The sequence below is a fragment of the Bufo bufo genome, chromosome 3, assembly GCF_905171765.1.
Source record: "Bufo bufo chromosome 3, aBufBuf1.1, whole genome shotgun sequence".
Taxonomy (NCBI): domain Eukaryota; kingdom Metazoa; phylum Chordata; class Amphibia; order Anura; family Bufonidae; genus Bufo; species Bufo bufo.
In genome coordinates, this window is record NC_053391.1 from 317,987,261 (window position 1) to 318,008,552 (window position 21,292).

Sequence of the window (21,292 nt, forward strand, 5' to 3'; positions counted from 1 at the left end):
CGGGAGCAATACGGAGTGCTTCTGTGGGGTTTCGTCCCGTACTTCCGTTCCGCAAAAAGATAAAACATGTTCTATCTTTTTGCGGAACGGCCGGATCGCGGACCCATTAAAGTGAATGGGTCCGCGACCCGCTGCCCCACGGACGGTGTTCGTGCATTGCTGCCCGCAGCACGACCACAGGGCGCACATGTTCGTGTGCAGGAGGCCTAAAGTGTATCATTTACATAGTTGCAACCATAGCTCATTTATCTTGAAATTACCTGAACCAGGTAGCAGTGCCACTAGAAGGATCAAACATTTATTTCTCCTTCCAACTTGTCACAAAATTCTGTGCCTATCCTGTAAATCTGGACACATTGTGCCAACTGCAATTGAGCTGTCAGGACATATTTTACCAGCTTTATAAATAAACTTTCATCAAAGTCACAAACTATAAACTGTAGTTGGTAGGAAGTCTGTCTGATAAGAGCAAAATAAGACCAAGACATTGCAGTACATCTAAATACTGGATTATCTGTCAACTACCCAAGAGACCACTAACCCAAACATACCTTGTCTTCTACAAGAAAGGATCTATAAATATAATATGTATTCCACACACACCAAAAGTATCCATTGAAGGATTACAATTGTTTGCATATATTTTTGTATTGGAATAATTTGTATTTTAGGTTTAATCATTTTACTGATTTAACTGAATTCATTGCTTTGCTACATGAAAAGGTGCATCTCATGTGATTATTAGTTCAGTTTGACAGTAAAACCCATTCCTGTGACTGCTATAAGTTGAGGATTTCCATATTTATGTGCTGATTGATTAAAGGGAATGTGTTGGCATTTTTTTTTCTGCCAGTTAAAACAAAAGAGCAAAACATATCTTTTTTTTATTTTTTGATTTTATCAATTCTATTTCCTGAACATGATTTTGGGGGGCTGCCATCTCCCCTGAGCTGTTCTTAATAGATGTGCTTCACAAGAATCACCATAAGCCATAGACACCATGGACAGGAGGGGACCTCATTGACTTCTATGGGAGAACTTTCTTGGCATGCTCTGTGATCTGTGCAGAGGTCAGGAGGGAGTAGATAAGCCGTGATATCACCTATTGTGAATGGTGGATCCTGTGTTATCTATGTATATAGGTGATATCTTTTTAAGAAGTGGTGTCTATTATTAGGCTTAGTGGCCAGTGCAAAAAACACAGAATTATATGTTTTTTTTTATATATTGACAAGGAAAAAAATAAATCACTAATATTCTTTAAAAGTATATGTAACATAAAATACCACTCAGGCAATAAGTAATTTTCTGATGACACATTCCCTTTAAGTGACTTTTCAAAGATCGATACATGGAAGATTCAGAATGAGTGCAGTAAACAGCAGAATAAGTACAGTGAACAGCACAAGGCTTCTTTCTGAATGACACATCAGTCATCTGTACATAATTGTTTTACAATGTATCCATTTAGAATCGTGTGACATGTGCTAATCTTCTTGGCAAATGTAGGAACCCAACAGTTACAACATTTAGGGTTTTTTATGCTAAAAAAAAAAGCCTTGCATTCTCAATTGACTCAATTTCTAAAAGTTACCATTTTGCCTTAAAAGAGAACACAAAAAAAAACAGCCCCCCGTCATCATCATTGATATAAATACTACTTCAGTTGAGGTAGCATGTAGAAATAACCTACTTTCTTTTAAACAGGTAATTCCTCATATATTCCTAACAAAATGGATCACTTTAAGTGAGACTAAAAAAGAAAAATCACAAAAACAATGTTACGGATAATGTTGCTTTAAACGTATGTCTTACAAATGCTTGTGTGTTTCATTACTATATATACACAAGTTACATACTATTAGCCTAAGGGCACTAAAACATTTCACTTAGGTATTATTATAGGTAAAGAAATATGGTAGCTACCATATGCCACTAATCAAGAAAAGAAATGCCATAGAAATCCCCTAAATCCTGATGTCTCCATAGTGCAAGCTCCTGTCAAACAGCAGTAAGTGTGACTTTTCTAAGCACCAGTTAAACAAGCAGTCATGCAAGAAAGAGTCCTCTTGGCTCAGAGTTGTGGCAGTCAGCGTCAGTTGTCAGGTCATACAATTCTAAGCATGTATACACATACTGAAAGCGACTAAATTGAGGAAGATATATGGTGCATATGAGGAATGCGGTCCTGGGACAACCAATGTTAGTAAGATGATCGTAAAAAAAAAGCAGGAGAATAATTAGAAAATAAGGTACTTGTTGATTTTCTTACTAAATAAAAGTGCTTAAACTATCATTCTTAAGAATAATCTGGTTTGGGTTAGGGACCATAAGTTTCTATTCTAAATATGGCTCAGTTAATAAGACTGACCAAAAAGTGTACCTAAGCCTTCAAAACAGAAGCTTCAAAAGTGCAAAAATCACTGTCGCAACAGAAAAAGTACCGTCAATTTCATGTACTTAAGAATGGTAGGCAAAGGAATTGGAACAAAGGAATGTCAAGGGAAATAAGGTGCTAGGTGAGGACATTTTCCATAAGTGCTTAGTCAGAGATTGAACTCAAACTTGAATAAGTGATTGGAATAAACCCTACTGTACATGGAACATGTAGATTCACGGGCAGTTCCCATGCAGATGACAATGCAGATAAGTTATCTAAAAATCACTACCATAATACAAGTGTCAAATTAAATACTACCGCTTCCCTAACCGACCTTCAAGGAGTCCCGTGAAGGCACCCCTGTGTAATGCATTCTACACCATGCATGGTGGCGCAGTGCAGTTTAGTGCTCTCATTAAGAGAAACAAAATAAGATTATTGCAGGTTTGATACCTTTTAATGGCTAACAAAAATAGAAGTAATGATGTTACATAGTGAGCTTTCGAGACATCACCAGTCCCTTCATCAGGCGTACTACAAGAATATATGAAGAAACAGCAATATATACACTCACCTAAAGAATTATTAGGAACACCTGTTCTATTTCTCATTAATGCAATTATTTAGTCAACCAATCACATGGCAGTTGCTTCAATGCATTTAGTGGTGTGGTCCTGGTCAAGACAATCTCCTGAACTCCAAACTGAATGTCAGAATGGGAAAGAAAGGTGATTTAAGCAATTTTGAGCGTGGCATGGTTGTTGGTGCCAGACAGGCCGGTCTGAGTATTTCACAATCTGATCAGTCAGGATTTTCACGCACAACCATTTCTAGGGTTTACCAAGAATGGTGTGAAAAGGGAAAAACATCCAGTATGCGGCAGTCCTGTGGGCAAAAATGCCTTGTGGATGCTAGAGGTCAGAGGAGAATGGGCTAACTGATTCAAGCTGATAGAAGAGCAACGTTGACTGAAATAACCACTCATTATTTCAGGTATGCAGCAAAGCATTTGTGAAGCCACAACACGCACAACCTTGAGGCGGATGGGCTACAACAGCAGAAGACCCCACCGGGTACCACTCATCTCCACTACAAATAGGAAAAAGAGGCTACAATTTGCACGAGCTCACCAAAATTGGACTGTTGAAGACTGGAAAAATGTTGCCTGGTCTGATGAGTCTCGATTTCTGTTGAGACATTCAAATGGTAGAGTCCGAATTTGGCATAAACAGAATGAGAACATGTATCCATCCTCTGATGGCTACTTCCAGCAGGATAATGCACCATGTCACAAAGCTCTAATCATTTCAAATTGGTTTCTTGAACATGACAATGAGTTCACTGTACTAAAATGGCCCCCACAGTCACCAGATCTCAACCCAATAGAGCATCTTTGGGATGTGGTGGAACGGGAGCTTCGTGCCCTGGATGTGCATCCCTCAAATCTCCATCAACTGCAAGATGCTATCGTATTAATATGGGCCAACATTTCTAAAGAATGCTATCAGCACCTTGTTGAATCAATGCCACGTCGAATTAAGGCAGTTCTGAAGGCAAAAGGGGGTCCAACACCGTATTAGTATGGTGTTCCTAATAATTCTTTAGGTGAGTGTATATACAAAAAGAACAGAGACATGGGGGAATGAATAGACATTTGTAAATTAATAGAACAACATATCAAAGATCTTGAGAATGAGTCCTTAATTATCTTACAGATAAGGGGTGTGAAAGTTTTATGGTCTCTAAATTGATGTTATCTCAGAGACCTGGTTCCCCAACTATGTCTATAGAAGACTTTCTAGATCTTGTAGTGTGTCATAAATCCCGGGGACAAATTCAGTTCAGTATTCAAAGTGTCAAGCAGTGTTATAAATTAGCATTCCCAAATTCTTCTAGCTCTTTACCTTTTAATATGAGAACTTTCATGTGTTCTTCATTGTTTCCTGGGCTACAGATATGCTTAGCCACAGGAAAGTGTAGCTTCTTCTCTTTAATTGTGTGGTGGTGGGACCTCATCCTTGCATTGAGTTTCTGTCCTGTTTTTCCAACGTAGAGGCCTTCAACAGGACATTTAGTGCAGAGAATCAGAAAAACAACATTAGATGTAGAACATGTGAATGTCCCAGGGATCTTATAGTCCTGCTGTGTGTAGAGACCATAAAACTTTCACACCCCTTATCTGTAAGATAATTAAGGACTCATTATCAAGATCTTTGATATTTTGTTCTGTTAGTTTTCAAATGTCCATTCATCCCCCCATGTCTCTGTTCTTATTGTATATGCTGTTTCTTCATATATTCTTGTAGTACGCCTGATGAAGGGACTAGTGATGTCTCAAAACCTCGCTATGTAACATCATTACTTTTATTTTTGTTAGCCATTAAAAGTTATCAAACCTGAAATACTCTTATTTTGTTTCTCTTATTGATAGAACTAAACTAGTTTTCTATTGGCTAACACGGTACCAGACTTTTCCTTTTTCTTTTGAGCAGTGCAGTTTAGCACGGTAACTGACAATACACAGTTCTCAGTTCTCTCACATCCAGAATGAGTGCTCCCCAACATTATACAGTGCAGTTACTGCAGTTCCACATCATTCAGCATTGCTCCACAGCACATCAAGTGCTGTACCACTTTCATCACATTGGAGAAGTGCTGGGTTTAGTGACAACATAAAATAAAGCTTTCATTTCTTTTGTACCCAAAACCCTTAAAGCAAAAACAGAAAAAGACAATACAATTCTAATTAAATAAATTTGTATAAATATATCTGTACACCACTGTAGACACCTATCCCATTTCAATATATATAGATAGATATTCAGATATATATAGACTAAAAAAACAACAAAAACAACTTTTTCAGTGCATTTCCTTCCAACATCTCAGGATCACATTATAAGGGGGAGCACAGCCAAAACAGATTCTTAGAAATCTGGCTTTCCCCAATAAAATATTTATAGAAGCAGGTGCACATTGGAAAAGATTCACATTTTTCACAGCGTAGAAAGTTCCTTTTTTATATATTTTTTGTTTTTCATCTTAAAAGAAAATTGTGTATAAAAAGGCACAGATAAACTGCATATGGGATGACATTGATGGGACAAAATGGAATGAAATGAAGTTGTTCCCTTTAGCCCTGAACTGGAGGGAAAGGATGTCTATTGTGTATCTTAAAATATATATATGTATGTATCATTCTATATTATAGATGTGGATGCAACTGATCCTAACGTTTACGGTAATTGTAAGTGTCTTTCAGTACCAGAGCAGAAAAGAACGTGAACGCTTAAAGGGTTAGTCATACCCTGGATGCTTAACTCTAACTGAAGATTACCAATTCTTAAACTTTGTAAAGATTCCACGATTATTCTCAATCGTACAAAGGTTTCTTTCTTCAACTCCACGCAATTCTAACCCTGTACCCTTAAGGGATCCAAACAAATCTCACATTGCTATATTTGGATTTTCAACACCTTGGACTGTTATCCTTAAAAGGATTCCTTTTCACAGTTAGCCTCATGCTGTCACCTATATGGAGAGATCATAGAAAGAAGGAACTGAAAATGGGAGCACCCTTTTTGGTAGAGCCAAGTCACCCTTCCCCTTCCACATGCTCTTCTTTAAGACAGTCAACGCTGGAGTGAGGTGTTCCAGGTGGTGGAGATGGAGTGCAAGCGGTTTGGCAGTAAGTGCTTGGAGTTGGTGAATGCTGTGGGGCTGTGCTGGGGGTTGACATTGCCCTGTCTTCCTCTCTCCTGTTAGTCCTGAGTGGCTGCTCATTTCTTTCTTGTGGTGCCTCCTTATCAGGGCCTTCTACATGTAGTTCAGAAAGTATGGGTCCTACTAGAGAGGGTTGAGGGCTGGGTCGGGCCTGTACCATTTGAATGCCCCCAATAGGGATCATTGGATAGGGTGTCCGCTGAAGATGCTGCGAATGCAGAGGCAGATGGGTATATAAGTTTTCTCCACTCCTTGGCAATGTATGAGGTGTAAGAGGTGAGCAAAAGGTTCTTGGTACAGCAGGGAAAACGGATGGTCGTGGTTTCTGCAATATAATAGAATTCTGCATTAATAATGTAATCTGGATAAAGCTTTGCATTTACTGCATTTCATATTCCATTCACAGTTTATATAACACACCTAAAAAAAAAGTTAAAAATTTCTCCCCACTATTATATCCCAAGGTCCTGCCCTCCGCTTCCTACAGGTTCATTTAGAAAAATGTCCCATAACCAGAAAAGCTGTGTATGCAGAGAATCAAGACGTTTGGATGACAAAAATGAATTAATATAAGTAAATAAAGCAGACCAGCCACAATTTCTAAGTGCTGTTCACATGCATTAAAGAATTCTGTCATATATATACATTGATAGTACTGACCACAACATAGACATTCAGTGGCATATAATGTCACCCACAAAAAAATGTCTACCGCACTACAAAAAATTTTTTGGGGGAAAATACCTCTGCACAGAAAAGCATAGTCAACTAGAATTTCTATACAGTTAAAAAAGGTACACTGACGTACAATGGCCTTGCAGAATTTTCCCTGGCCTATATGCCAAAGGTAGGACTCCAGCATGATGGGAAAAAAAAGAGTCTAAAAAGGGTTGAGTTAGGACTACGCTACAATGATTGGATACATCTGTACCTGTAAACCAAAGACAAAATAATCTTTTTATATCAGAGTTGTAAGATGTGCTTTAAAAAATGGTGTTCATACTGTTTCTAAGCTATCAAACAAAGAAGCCATGATAAACTGTAGGGCACCAAGTCATTCCCAAGCATTGCTGAGAACCATCAGTGACACTGAGCCATGAGAGACTCCATTCGGTAAGACACTATGGTGGCAGCCATTTGTGGTCAATAGTTTACAATATATTGGTGTCAGCCTTTTTAATAAGCAGTGACTGAGGTGACCAATACCCCCTAATTAGCCACCAAAATTTGAAATTACAGCACTCAGCAATGTAATGTGAAGACAACAGAAGTGAAATTTCAGCCATGATTCCAACAGTAAACATTACAGTCTTTATCAAAGCATCTATTTAAATGCATAGAAGCGTGCTTGGAAAGGAATGATACTATGTATCATACTGGATGTGAGGTCTGAGTGCCTAGGATGCTGCGGTCTTTATTAGCTGTCATGTATTAGTATTGCTTCATTACTGTACTGATGTCATCACTTTCTACAGCTCATAAGGGATCTCCACTGAACTGTCCCAACATAGGCACCGATGATACCAGTCTGTATGCATGTGTATGATTCTTACCCCTGAAAAGATTCTGCATGGGTTCTCTCCTCTCTCTACAAGAATCCTGCCTGTGCGATCTTCTCTTTCCCTGCAGACTTTCTAATACCGTGTGGCTTCATATGCTGTATACAACCTCCTCCCCTCCCAACTTGTATCTCTAACACTTTACTAGTGTCAACAGAGGGAGAGCAGACAGCGCACAGTTGACAACGACCCTGACTGACAGCAGTCAGCAGCAAATAGTACTATACCTCAAAAATTCCCCTGTAAACTTAAAGGGGTCGTCCCACAAAAAATATTCAGCTGTTTTCAAACCAGTACCTGGCTCTGCATACTTTTGCAACTTCATGTAACCTGAGTGTAATTGAAAACTTAGTATAGCCACTGAATTATTCAATAAAATGTACCTGTATAGCGCCACCTGCTGTTTGTATCTTTTCATATTTCTCTGTCCACCTCACTGAGGTGGACACATATGTTTAGTTCATGGATCTTCACTAGTGTTGATCGAGCACCAAAGTGCTCGTGTAGAACACTTTGCGATGCTTGGGTGTTCTACCGAGCACCCGAGCACAATGGAAGTCAATGGGAGAACCCCAGGCACCCCATGCTCTAAAGAGGGGAGGGTGTCGGGACTCTAGTTTGGCTTAGGAGTCCCTGCTCTGACTCCATATATAGCTATATCCATATATTAAGGCGAGTGCCTGGGGCAACCAGGTGCTATAAATTGAACCACTTACACTCTTCAGAGCCTGCTCTTTCTGAGGCTGCTCTACTAAGTGGCTTCTTATTAAGTGGAGTTAAAAAACCAGGAGTTCTAGAGCTGTGTGTGGTTTTGTGGGAGTGATTGCAGGTGGCTGAGTGTGGATTGCAGCAGAGATCATTGAAAGTTAAGTGTTTGTATTCTCGTACTTGCATTTAAACTTGATTTTTTTTTATTTTATTTTTTTCTCTCTGCTTAATTAAGGCGAGTGCCTGGGGCAACCAGGTGCTATAAATTGAACCACTTACACTCTTCAGAGCCTGCTCTTTCTGAGGCTGCTCTACTAAGTGGCTTCTTATTAAGTGGAGTTAAAAAACCAGGAGTTTAAGAAAAGGAGTTTGGGAACTAAGGTTGGATATAATTTCCTTGTGTGTTGTTGGCTTAATTTTACGTGGTCCTTCGACTACAGCAGACAGGATCTAAATAATTTATACTGTTTTACTTTTTTACTGTTGTAATCCCCATTTAGTATGTGTTGCACAATTTACAACGCAGTCCAGTGCACATCTTGCATGATGTATGCAGTCCTGGAACAGGAGTTCAAGGGTGTATATCTTTGTTCTAGATGTGAGCAAATTACCCGTTTGGAATCGCAGATCGAGTCTCTAAATGGGCAAGTTGCAACACTGAGAGGCATTGATAATTTGCAAAAGAGTTTGCTTCTCACCGAGCAAGCACTCTTTGGGGTAGATGAGGGGGAGGATGACAGAGAGGAGGCTGAGGAAAGTGAGGTAGCTAGCTGGGTAAAAGTTAGAAAGCGTGGTAGAGGGAAGAGTTCCAGGGAGGCTAGCCCTGATCTGACACACCCCAACAAGTTTGCACGTTTGGCAGATGAGGGGGATGTCAGTCCGGGGACGGCACTGCTGCAGCCAGACACTTCCTCTGCCAGTCAGGGGAATGTCAGCTCCAGTAAGCAGGGAACCAGGAGAGCAGGGCAGGCCAGACAGGTGCTGGTAGTGGGAGACTCCATTATTAGGGGAACAGATAGGGAAATCTGTCACAAAGACCGTGATCGCCGAACAGTGTGCTGTCTTCCTGGCGCTAGAGTTCGACACATCGCGGATCGGGTTGACAGATTACTGGGAGGGGCTGGAGATGATCCAGCGGTCATGGTCCATATCGGAACCAATGACAAAGTTAGAGGTAGGTGGAGAGTCCTTAAAAATGATTTCAGGGATTTAGGTCAAAAGCTGAGGGCAAGGACCTCAAAGGTAGTATTTTTCGAAATACTGCCTGTACCACGAGCCACACAAGAAAGGCAATGGGAGATTAGGGAGATTAACAAGTGGCTCAAAAACTGGTGTAGGAAGGAGGGGTTTGGGTTCCTGGAGAACTGGGCCGATTTTTCTATCGGCTACAGGCTCTATCGTAGGGACGGGCTGCACCTCAATGGGGAAGGGGCAGCTGTGCTGGGGAGAAAGATGGCTAGAAGGTTGGAGGAGTGTTTAAACTAGGGACTGGGGGGGAGGGTAATTACGTTATAGGAGGGGAAGATAGTGCAGATAGAGACCGGGGGCAAGGTAATAAGAATGGGGGAGGAATGGAAGGAGGGACTAGAACAGTACAGAAGGAAAGGTGTAGGGTAAAAAATATACATAAACCTCTCAAATGTATGTATACTAATGCCAGAAGCCTGACTAATAAAACTAGTGAACTGGAATTAGTGATGTGTGAGGAGGACTATGACATAGTGGGAATAACTGAGACATGGCTGGATGAAAGCTATGACTGGGCAGTTAATGTACAAGGTTACAGTCTGTTTAGAAAGGATCGTCAAAACCGGAGAGGGGGAGGGGTCTGCCTTTATATAAAGTCCTGTCTAAAGCCCACAGTCCGAGAAAATATAAGTGAGGGACATGAACATGTGGAGTCACTGTGGGTAGAGATACATGGAGCTAAAAACAACAATAAATTACTAATAGGAGTTTACTATAAACCACCGAATATACCAGAGTCCACAGAAAATCTACTACTAAACGAGATAGACGAGGCGGCAAATCATAATGAGGTGGTTATTATGGGGGACTTCAACTACCCAGATATAGACTGGGAAACTGAAACTTGTATATCTCATAAGGGAAACAGGTTCGTGGCAATAACCAAAGACAATTACCTCTCCCAACTGGTTCAGGACCCGACTAGAGGGACGGCCATACTGGACTTAGTATTAACCAATAGACCTGACAGAACAACAGACGTGCAGGTTGGGGGACACCTGGGAAATAGTGACCATAAAGTAATAACCTTCCAATTATCATTCAAAAGAGCGTTTCTACAGGGAGGAACAAAAATACCAAACTTCAAAAAAGCTAAATTTAGCCAACTAAGAGAGGCCATAGGCCAAACTAACTGGGACAAAGTCCTCACAAATACAGACACAAAATGGGATATCTTTAAAAACATCCTAAAAACTCATTGTGAGAGGTACATACCGTATGGTAATAAAAGGTTAAGGAACAAAAAGAAACCAATGTGGATAAATAGAACTGTAAAGAAAGCAATAAATGACAAAAAGAAAGCATATAAAACACTAAAACAGGAGGGTAGCACGGAAGCACTGAAAAACTATAAGGAAAAAAATAGAACATGTAAAAAACAAATAAAAGCGGCCAAACTAGAGACCGAGAGATTAATTGCCAAAGAGAGTAAAACTAACCCTAAAATGTTCTTCAATTATATAAATGTTAAAAAGTATAAATCTGAAGGTGTTGGCCCTTTAAAGAGTAATGAGGGGGGAGTCGCAGAGAGCGACGAGGAGAAAGCAAAGCTGTTAAATATTTTTTTCTCCAATATATTCACTGAGGAAAATAAACTGTCAGATGACATGCAGAATGTAAAAATAAATTCCCCATTAAAAGTGTCCTGTCTGACCCAGGAAGAAGTACATCAGCGACTTAAAAAGATTAAAATAGACAAATCGCCAGGACCGGATGACATACACCCCCGTATCCTAAAGGAATTAAGTAATGTCATAGCCAGACCCTTATTTCTGATATTTGCAGACTCTATACTGACAGGGAATGTCCCACAGGATTGGCGCGTGGCATATGTGGTGCCAATATTCAAAAAGGGGCCAAAAACAGAGCCTGGAAACTATAGGCCGGTAAGTTTAACATCTGTTGTGGGTAAACTGTTTGAAGGTTTTCTGAGAGATGCTATATTAGAGCATCTCAACGGAAATAAGCAAATAACGCCATATCAGCATGGCTTCGTGAGGGATCGGTCATGTCAGACTAATTTAATCAGTTTCTATGAGGAGGTAAGTTCTAGACTTGACAGCGGCGAATCAATGGATGTCGTATATCTGGACTTCTCCAAAGCATTTGACACTGTACCACATAAAAGGTTAGTATATAAAATGAGAATGCTCGGACTGGGAGAAAACATCTGTATGTGGGTAAGTAACTGGCTGAGTGATAGAAAACAGAGGGTGGTTATTAACGGTACACACTCAGATTGGGTCACTGTCACTAGTGGAGTACCTCAGGGGTCAGTCTTGGGCCCTATTCTCTTCAATATATTTATTAATGATCTTGTAGAAGGCTTGCATAGTAAAGTATCAATTTTCGCAGATGACACTAAACTGTGTAAAGTAATTTACACTGATGAGGACAGTATACTACTACAGAGGGATCTGGATAGATTGGAGGCTTGGGCAGATAAGTGGCAGATGAGGTTTAACACTGATAAATGTAAGGTTATGCACATGGGAAGGAAAAATGCAAGTCACCCGTACATACTAAATGGTAAAACACTCGGTAACACTGACATGGAAAAGGATCTAGGAATTTTAATAAACAGCAAACTAAGCAGCAAAAACCAGTGTCAGGCAGCTGCTGCCAAGGCCAACAAGATAATGGGTTGCATCAGAAGGGGCATAGATTCCCGTGATAGGAACATAGTCCTACGACTTTACAAATCGCTAGTCAGACCACACATGGAGTACTGTGTACAGTTCTGGGCTCCTGTAAACAAGGCAGACATAGCAGAGCTGGAGAGGGTTCAGAGGAGGGCAACTAAAGTAATAACTGGAATGGGGCAACTACAGTACCCTGAAAGATTATCAAAATTAGGGTTATTCACTTTAGAAAAAAGACGACTGAGGGGAGATCTAATTAATATGTATAAATATATCAGGGGTCAGTACAGAGATCTATCCCATTAGCTATTTATCCCCAGGACTGTGACTGTGACGAGGGGACATCCTCTGCGTCTGGAGGAAAGAAGGTTTGTACACAAACATAGAAGAGGATTCTTTACGGTAAGAGCAGTGAGACTATGGAACTCTCTGCCTGAGGAGGTGGTGATGGTGAGTACAATAAAGGAATTCAAGAGGGGCCTGGACGTATTTCTGGAGCTTAATAATATTACAGGCTATAGCTACTAGAGAGGGGTCGTTGATCCAGGGAGTTATTCTGATTGCCTGATTGGAGTCGGGAAGGAATTTTTTATTCCCCTAAAGTGGAGAAAATTGGCTTCTACCTCACAGGGTTTTTGGCCTTCCTCTGGATCAACTTGCAGGATAACAGGCCGAACTGGATGGACAAATGTCTTTTTTCGGCCTTATGTACTATGTTACTATGTTACTAATGCTTGGGGACACCCCAGTGTATTTAAATCTAATTTCTGAAAAGTTTCTGCTGGGATTTGAACTCCCAACGATGTACATTAGAGGCAAGGACCTTATCCACTCAGCTATAAAGCTGAATGCTAAACTGTGTCAGAAAAACCTCATAGTGGTTTCTGATGTAGTAAGTATTCCTATTCAGCAGAAGACTTATTTTATATGTCTGTGCAGGTTAACATGTAGTGTAGTGGTTAACGTCCTTGCTTCTAATGTACAAGGCTGGAAGTTCGAATCCCGGCAGAACATTTTTATATAAGTTTTTAGCCATAATATAGTTACATATATTTAAATATATTATGGTTAAAAACATCAGTAGTAGTTTCCCACATATTATGCATTCATATACAGTACAGACCAAAAGTCTGGACACACCTTCTCATTCAAAGAGTTTTCTTTATTTTCATGACTATGAAAATTGTAGATTCACACTGAAGGCATCAAAACTATGAATTAACACATGTGGAATTACAGGGAGTGCAGAATTATTAGGCAAATGAGTATTTTGACCACATCATCCTCTTTATGCATGTTGTCTTACTCCAAGCTGTATAGGCTCGAAAGCCTACTACCAATTAAGCATATTAGGTGATGTGCATCTCTGTAATGAGAAGGGGTGTGGTCTAATGACATCAACACCCTATATTAGGTGTGCATAATTATTAGGCAACTTCCTTTCCTTTGGCAAAATGGGTCAAAAGAAGGACTTGACAGGCTCAGAAAAGTCAAAAATAGTGAGATATCTTGCAGAGGGATGCAGCACTCTTAAAATTGCAAAGCTTCTGAAGCGTGATCATCGAACAATCAAGCGTTTCATTCAAAATAGTCAACAGGGTCGCAAGAAGCGTGTGGAAAAACCAAGGCGCAAAATAACTGCCCATGAACTGAGAAAAGTCAAGCGTGCAGCTGCCAAGATGCCACTTGTCACCAGTTTGGCCATATTTCAGAGCTGCAACATCACTGAAGTGCCCAAAAGCACAAGGTGTGCAATACTCAGAGACATGGCCAAGGTAAGAAAGGCTGAAAGACGACCACCACTGAACAAGACACACAAGCTGAAACGTCAAGACTGGGCCAAGAAATATCTCAAGACTGATTTTTCTAAGGTTTTATGGACTGATGAAATGAGAGTGAGTCTTGATGGGCCAGACGGATGGGCCCGTGGCTGGATTGGTAAAGGGCAGAGAGCTCCAGTCCGACTCAGACGCCAGCAAGGTGGAGGTGGAGTACTGGTTTGGGCTGGTATCATCAAAGATGAGCTTGTGGGGCCTTTTCGGGTTGAGGATGGAGTCAAGCTCAACTCCCAGTCCTACTGCCAGTTTCTGGAAGACACCTTCTTCAAGAAGTGGTACAGGAAGAAGTCTGCATCCTTCAAGAAAAACATGATTTTCATGCAGGACAATGCTCCATCACACGCGTCCAAGTACTCCACAGCGTGGCTGGCAAGAAAGGGTATAAAAGAAGAAAATCTAATGACATGGCCTCCTTGTTCACCTGATCTGAACCCCATTGAGAACCTGTGGTCCATCATCAAATGTGAGATTTACAAGGAGGGAAAACAGTACACCTCTCTGAACAGTGTCTGGGAGGCTGTGGTTGCTGCTGCACGCAATGTTGATGGTGAACAGATCAAAACACTGACAGAATCCATGGATGGCAGGCTTTTGAGTGTCCTTGCAAAGAAAGGTGGCTATATTGGTCACTGATTTGTTTTTGTTTTGTTTTTGAATGTCAGAAATGTATATTTGTGAATGTTGAGATGTTATATTGGTTTCACTGGTAAAAATAAATAATTGAAATGGGTATATATTTGTTTTTTGTTAAGTTGCCTAATAATTATGCACAGTAATAGTCACCTGCACACACAGATATCCCCCTAAAATAGCTAAAACTAAAAACAAACTAAAAACTACTTCCAAAAATATTCAGCTTTGATATTAATGAGTTTTTTGGGTTCATTGAGAACATGGTTGATGTTCAATAATAAATGTAATCCTCAAAAGTACAACTTGCCTAATAATTCTGCACTCCCTGTATATACATAACAAACAAGTGTGAAACAACTGAAAATATGTGATATTCTAGGTTCTTCAAAGTAGCCACCTTTTGCTTTGATTACTGCTTTGCATACTCTTGGCATTCTCTTGATGAGCTTCAAGAGGTAGTCCCCTGAAATGGTTTTCACTTCATAGGTGTGCCCTGTCAGGTTTAATAAGTGGGATTTCTTGCCTTATAAATGGGGTTGGGACCATCAGTTTCGTTGAGGAGAAGTCAGGTGGATACACAGCTGATAGTCCTACTGAATAGACTGTAAGAATTTGTATTATGGCAAGAAAAAAGCAGCTAAGTAAAGAAAAACGAGTGGCCATCATTACTTTAAGAAATAAAGGTCAGTCAGTCAGCCGAAAAATTGGGAAAACTTTGAAAGTAAGGGCTATTTGACCATGAAGGAGAGTGATGGGGTGCTGCGCCAGAGGACCTGGTGTCACGGAACCATGAACCAGACGTACAACAAGAGATAAGTGAAAATAAGAAGGCTTTATTGAAAATAAAGCTGTAAAGCAAAAGTCCAAACGAATGGTGAAACCGAAGCAGAGTCTTTGAGAGGCCAGAGATCAGGAACCAGCAGGGTAGTCAGACGAAGCCAGGATCAGGAACCAGCAGGGTAGTCAGACGAAGCCAGGATCAGGAACCAGCAGGGTAGTCAGACGAAGCCAGGATCAGGAACCAGAAGCAGCAGCAGTCTTAGAAGCATGTGAACACAGGAGGACCAAGCAAGGAACTGAAGCCACAGACCTCCTATATATATGAGCTAGGCATCCAGCTCCTCCCAGTGAGAAGGAGGAGCCGCAGGGTGGAAGGCTACAAGAAACCCAGAAACCAAGATGGCCGCCAGCACATGTCAAACGAAGGAGAACAGCAAGAAGGTAAGACCATGACAGTACCTCCCCCTCAAGGGCCCCTCCTCCGCGGAGCAAAAAACGGTTTCTGAGGGAAGCGTGCGTGGAAGGCTCGGAGCAAGGCAGGAGCATGGACATCTGCGGAGGGAACCCAGGAACGCTCCTCTGGACCATAACCACGCCAATGGACCAAAAACTGCACCCGACCGCGGACCAGGCGTGAGTCCAGGATATTGCTCACCTCATACTCCTCATGATTGCCCACTCGGACCGGACGAGGCCGAGGAACCGAGGAAGTGAAACGATTACACACCAGTGGCTTCAACAGGGAGACATGAAACACGTTAGAGATCTGCATGCCAGGAGGAAGCGCAAGGGCATAGGCTACCGGGTTTACCCTGCGAAGCACTCGGAAGGGACCAACAAAGCGAGGCGCCAGCTTGGGAGTGGGCACTCGAAGGTTGAGGTTGCGGGTGGACAACCATACACGGTCTCCGACCTGGTAGGAAGGAGCAGGCGCTCGTCTGCAATCAGCCTGGAGTCTCTGGCGCTGCGCAGAGGCCTCAAGGGACTTCTGGATCTGTACCCAAGAAGCACGTAGGACGGAAAGGTGATCCTCCACAGCCGGAATATCCTGGGGAGAGAATACCTCCGGTAACACGGCAGGTTGGAACCCATAATTGGCCATGAAGGGAGACGTCCCAGAGGAAGAGTTCACCGCCGTGTTCCTGGCAAACTCAGCCCAAGGCAGAAGGTCAACCCAATTGTCTTGGTGATCGGAGACATAGCAACGAAGGAATTGCTCCAAGGCCTGATTGGATCGTTCTGCGGCCCCATTGGACTGAGGGTGGTAGGCCGAGGAGAAGGAGAGATGAATCCCCAACTGGGAGCAAAAGGCGCACCAGAACCTGGACACAAACTGACTCCCCCGATCCGACACAATCTCCTTGGGCAAACCGTGCAACCGGAAGACCTCCCTGGCAAAAATCGTGGCTAACTCTTGTGCAGAGGGTAACTTCTTGAGAGGAACACAGTGGCACATTTTGGAAAACCGATCCACAATCATGAGAATGACCGTATGGCCTCGGGATGCAGGGAGGTCCACAATGAAATCCATCCCCAGGTGTGACCATGGGTGCTCCCCGGTGGCTATGGGTTGCAGAAGGCCCAACGGAAGGTGCCGAGGGGACTTACTCTGGGCACAAACGGAGCATGCCGCTACATATGCGGCGATGTCGGAACGTAGGGAAGGCCACCAGAACAGACGTGAAACAGCCCAGGACAGCTGATTCTTTCCAGGATGCCCCGCGGTCTTGGAGTTATGGTAGGTTCGCAACAACCGAGTGCGCAACTCCTCAGGCACAAAACATCTGCCGTTGGGTCTCCCAGAGGGAGCACCAGATTGAGCCGCCAAAATCTGCTCACCCAGGGGAGAGGTCAGGCTGGTGCGAATGGCGGCCAGGATCTGATTCGGAGGTATGACCGAAGTCGGAATCGACTCCTCCCTGGACAGCTCGGAGTACTGCCGTGATAGGGCATCCGCCCTGATGTTCTTGGAACCGGGTAGGTAGGAGACCACGTAATTAAAACGTGACAAGAACAGAGCCCATCTGGCCTGACGTGGTGTCAATCTCTTGGCCTCAGAAAGGTAGGTCAGATTCTTATGGTCCGTCAGGATGAGAACCGGAACCACCGAACCCTCGAGCAAGTGCCTCCATTCTTTAAGGGCCTGCACGATGGCCAATAACTCCCTGTCACCAATCTGATAGTTGCACTCCGCGGAAGACAGTTTCCGGGAGTAAAACCCACAAGGAAGCAGAGGACCCTCTGGTGTTCTACGCTGAGACAGAAGGGCGCCTACTCCCGTCTCAGACGCGTCCACCTCGAGGACAAAGGGCAACCCAGGGTTGGGATGCGACAGAATCGGAGCCGACACAAAAGCGGACTTTAGGGCCTCAAAAGCTCGGATGGCCTCGAGCGGCCAGACCTGGGAATTACTGCCCTTCCTGGTCAGATCCGTGAGAGGCTTGGCCAGCATGGAAAAGTCCCTGATGAACTTCCGATAATAATTGGCGAAGCCCAAAAAGCGCTGCAGGGAACGAAGACCACTGGGCTGGGGCCACTGTAAGACAGCCGAAACCTTCTCAGGATCCATGGAGAACCCCTCAGCGGAAATGATGTAACCTAAGAAGGTTACCTGGGATCGGTGAAATTCGCATTTCTCAAGCTTACCGAACAGCTTGTTCTCTCGTAACCGTTGCAACACTCGTCTGACATCCAGAATGTGGGCCTCCATGGATTCAGAATATACCAAGATGTCATCCAAATAGACCACCACACACTGCTGCAACAGGTCACGGAAAACATCGTTGATGAATTCCTGAAAGACTGCGGGCGCATTGCACAACCCAAAGGGCATAACCAAGGATTCATAATGACCGGTCCTGGTGTTAAACGCGGTCTTCCACTCATCGCCCGCCTTGATCCTTACCAGGTTATATGCCGCCCTCAGGTCGAGTTTGGTAAAGACCGTGGCCCCTTTAAGGCGATCGAACAGCTCGGAAATCAAGGGTATCGGGTAAGCGTTCTTGATCGTGATGCGATTGAGACCCCTGTAATCGATGCAAGGCCTCAACTCACCGCCCTTCTTTTTCACAAAGAAAAATCCAGCCCCTGCCGGGGACGAGGATTTGCGAATGTGTCCGCGTGAAAGCGCCTCCCTCACGTACTCCTCCATGGCCTCATTCTCCGCTACCGACAGTGGATAGACTTTGCCACGAGGAGGAACGGCACCAGGTTGTAACTCTATGGCACAATCGTATGGGCGGTGCGGAGGTAGGGCAACCGCGCGCACCTTATCGAATACATCCCGGTACTCCTCGTATTCAGGAGGCAACAGAGAGTCCGAGGAAGTACACAGCAACTTGACAGACCCATGGATGCAAATAGCCCCACACTGCGGTGACCACGAGAGGATCTCGGCCGATCTCCAATCGAAAGTCGGATTATGCTTCTGGAGCCAGGGGTACCCCAAGACCACCGAGTAGTGTGGAGACGAAATAACCTGGAGGCAGACCGACTCTCTGTGAACGGCACCAATGGCTATCCCCACTGGAAGGGTCTCATGAGTCACGTGTGACGACAGAAGGGGTCTGCCGTCTATCGCCTCAAGAGCCAGTGGGGAACCTCGAGCCTGCAGAGGAATGGAATTGGCGGCAGCGAACACACTATCAATGAACAAACCACCAGCACCAGAGTCCACCAACGCCTGGGTCGTCACCGAGCCCCCGACCCAGGAGAGGACAACAGTGATCAGTGGTTTGTCAACACGGGAAACCGGGGACGAGGAGACTCCACCCAAGATCTGCCCCCGACAGGATCTCAGGTACGAGCGTTTCCCGGACGGTTCGGACATGCCAACCGAAAATGCCCACCGAGACCACAGTACATGCATCGACCCTCGCGTCTCCGGAGTACCCTCTCCCCCTCGGACAGGCGAGTAAACCCCAGCTGCATGGGTTCACCCCCAGACAAGTCATCCCCAGGAGGCGTGGGAGGAGAGGGAGGCACGGGTGGGACAGCAAACGTAGGCGCCAATCTGTTAGAAGACCTCCGCAGGCTCTCCTTAAAGGAAGGTCTCTCCCTGAGTCTGGTGTCAATCAAAATCAGGAAAGAAATAAGAGACTCGAGCTCCACTGGTAGGTCCTTAGCTGCAACCTCATCCTTCAAGGCATCCGAGAGACCATGAGAGAAAGCAGCGACCAGAGCCTCATTATTCCAGCCCACCTCTGCTGCCAGGGTACGAAACTCAATGGCGTATTCAGCTACGGATCGTGAACCCTGTCTGATGGACATAAGGAGCTTCGCAGCAGAGGCAGCACGAGCCGGCACATCGAATACCTTCCGAAGAGAAGCAACAAAACCGGAAAACTCGGCAACCACCGGATTGTTGTTCTCCCATAAAGGGCTGGCCCAGGCCAAGGCCTTGTCCGAGAGCAGCGAGATCAAGAAGCCCACCTTTGATCTCTCAGTAGGAAAGGCATGTGGCAGCAACTCGAAATAAATGCCCACCTGGTTAAGGAAACCTCGGCACTGAGTTGGCTCTCCCCCAAAGCGCTGTGGAAGAGGGGCAGAACCGGTCATACCCCGAAACACCGCAGGCGCAACAACAGGTGTCGGGGTAGACTCTGGCGCAACAACCGGAGCGGCAGTAGGAGCGACAACCGACCCATCGGCAACGGGAGCGAAATGAGCCGTGCGTTCAAGCAGGGTTTGCAACGCCACAGCGAACCGACCCAACAGGTGATCCTGCTGATCAAGTCTGGCAACCAGCATGGGTAGCGAGGATGGCCCTGTACCGTCAGAACTCATGGCTTGGTCCTAATGTCACGGAACCATGAACCAGACGTACAACAAGAGATAAGTGAAAATAAGAAGGCTTTATTGAAAATAAAGCTGTAAAGCAAAAGTCCAAACGAATGGTGAAACCGAAGCAGAGTCTTTGAGAGGCCAGAGATCAGGAACCAGAAGGGTAGTCAGACGAAGCCAGGATCAGGAACCAGCAGGGTAGTCAGACGAAGCCAGGATCAGGAACCAGCAGGGTAGTCAGACGAAGCCAGGATCAGGAACCAGAAGCAGCAGCAGTCTTAGAAGCATGTGAACACAGGAGGACCAAGCAAGGAACTGAAGCCACAGACCTCCTATATATATGAGCTAGGCATCCAGCTCCTCCCAGTGAGAAGGAGGAGCCGCAGGGTGGAAGGCTACAAGAAACCCAGAAACCAAGATGGCCGCCAGCACATGTCAAACGAAGGAGAACAGCAAGAAGGTAAGACCATGACACCTGGCCTCCACAGTCACCGGACCTGAACCCAATCGAGATGGTTTGGGGTGAGCTGGACCACAGAGTGAAGGCAAAAGGGCCAACAAGTGCTAAGCATCTCTGGGAACTCCTTCAAGACTGTTGGAAGACCATTTCAGGGGACTACCTCTTAAAGCTCATCAAGAGAATGCCAAGAGTGTGCAAAGCAGTAATCAAAGCAAAAGGTGGCTACTTTGAAGAACCTAGAATATGACATATTTTCAGTTGTTTCACACTTGTTTGTTATGTATATAATTCCACATGTGTTAATTCATAGTTTTGATGCCTTCATAGTCATGAAAAAAAAAGAAAACTCTTTGAATGAGGTGTGTCCAAACTTTTGGTCTGTACTGTATATCAGAAGTTGATATATATACACTCACCTAAAGAATTATTAGGAACACCTGTTCTATTTCTCATTAATGCAATTATCTAGTCAACCAATCACATGGCAGTTGCTTCAATGCATTTAGGGGTGTGGTCCTGGTCAAGACCATCTCCTGAAC

At 43.9% G+C, this 21,292-nt stretch overlaps 1 protein-coding gene across 4 annotated transcripts in view; it reads right to left on the minus strand.

Moving 5' to 3' along the window:
- Positions 1 to 4,761: 4,761 nt before the first annotated feature.
- HIVEP3 (HIVEP zinc finger 3) overlaps positions 4,762 to 21,292 on the minus strand; it is a 156,307-nt gene continuing 139,776 nt past the window's right edge. For all 4 annotated transcript variants that reach the window (XM_040424312.1, XM_040424314.1, XM_040424311.1 and 1 more), the window contains one exon: positions 4,762 to 6,428. In XM_040424312.1, coding sequence (XP_040280246.1) covers positions 5,976 to 6,428 — 453 coding nt within the window. In that variant the 3' untranslated portion in view covers positions 4,762 to 5,975. The remainder of the gene's footprint in view (positions 6,429 to 21,292) is intronic.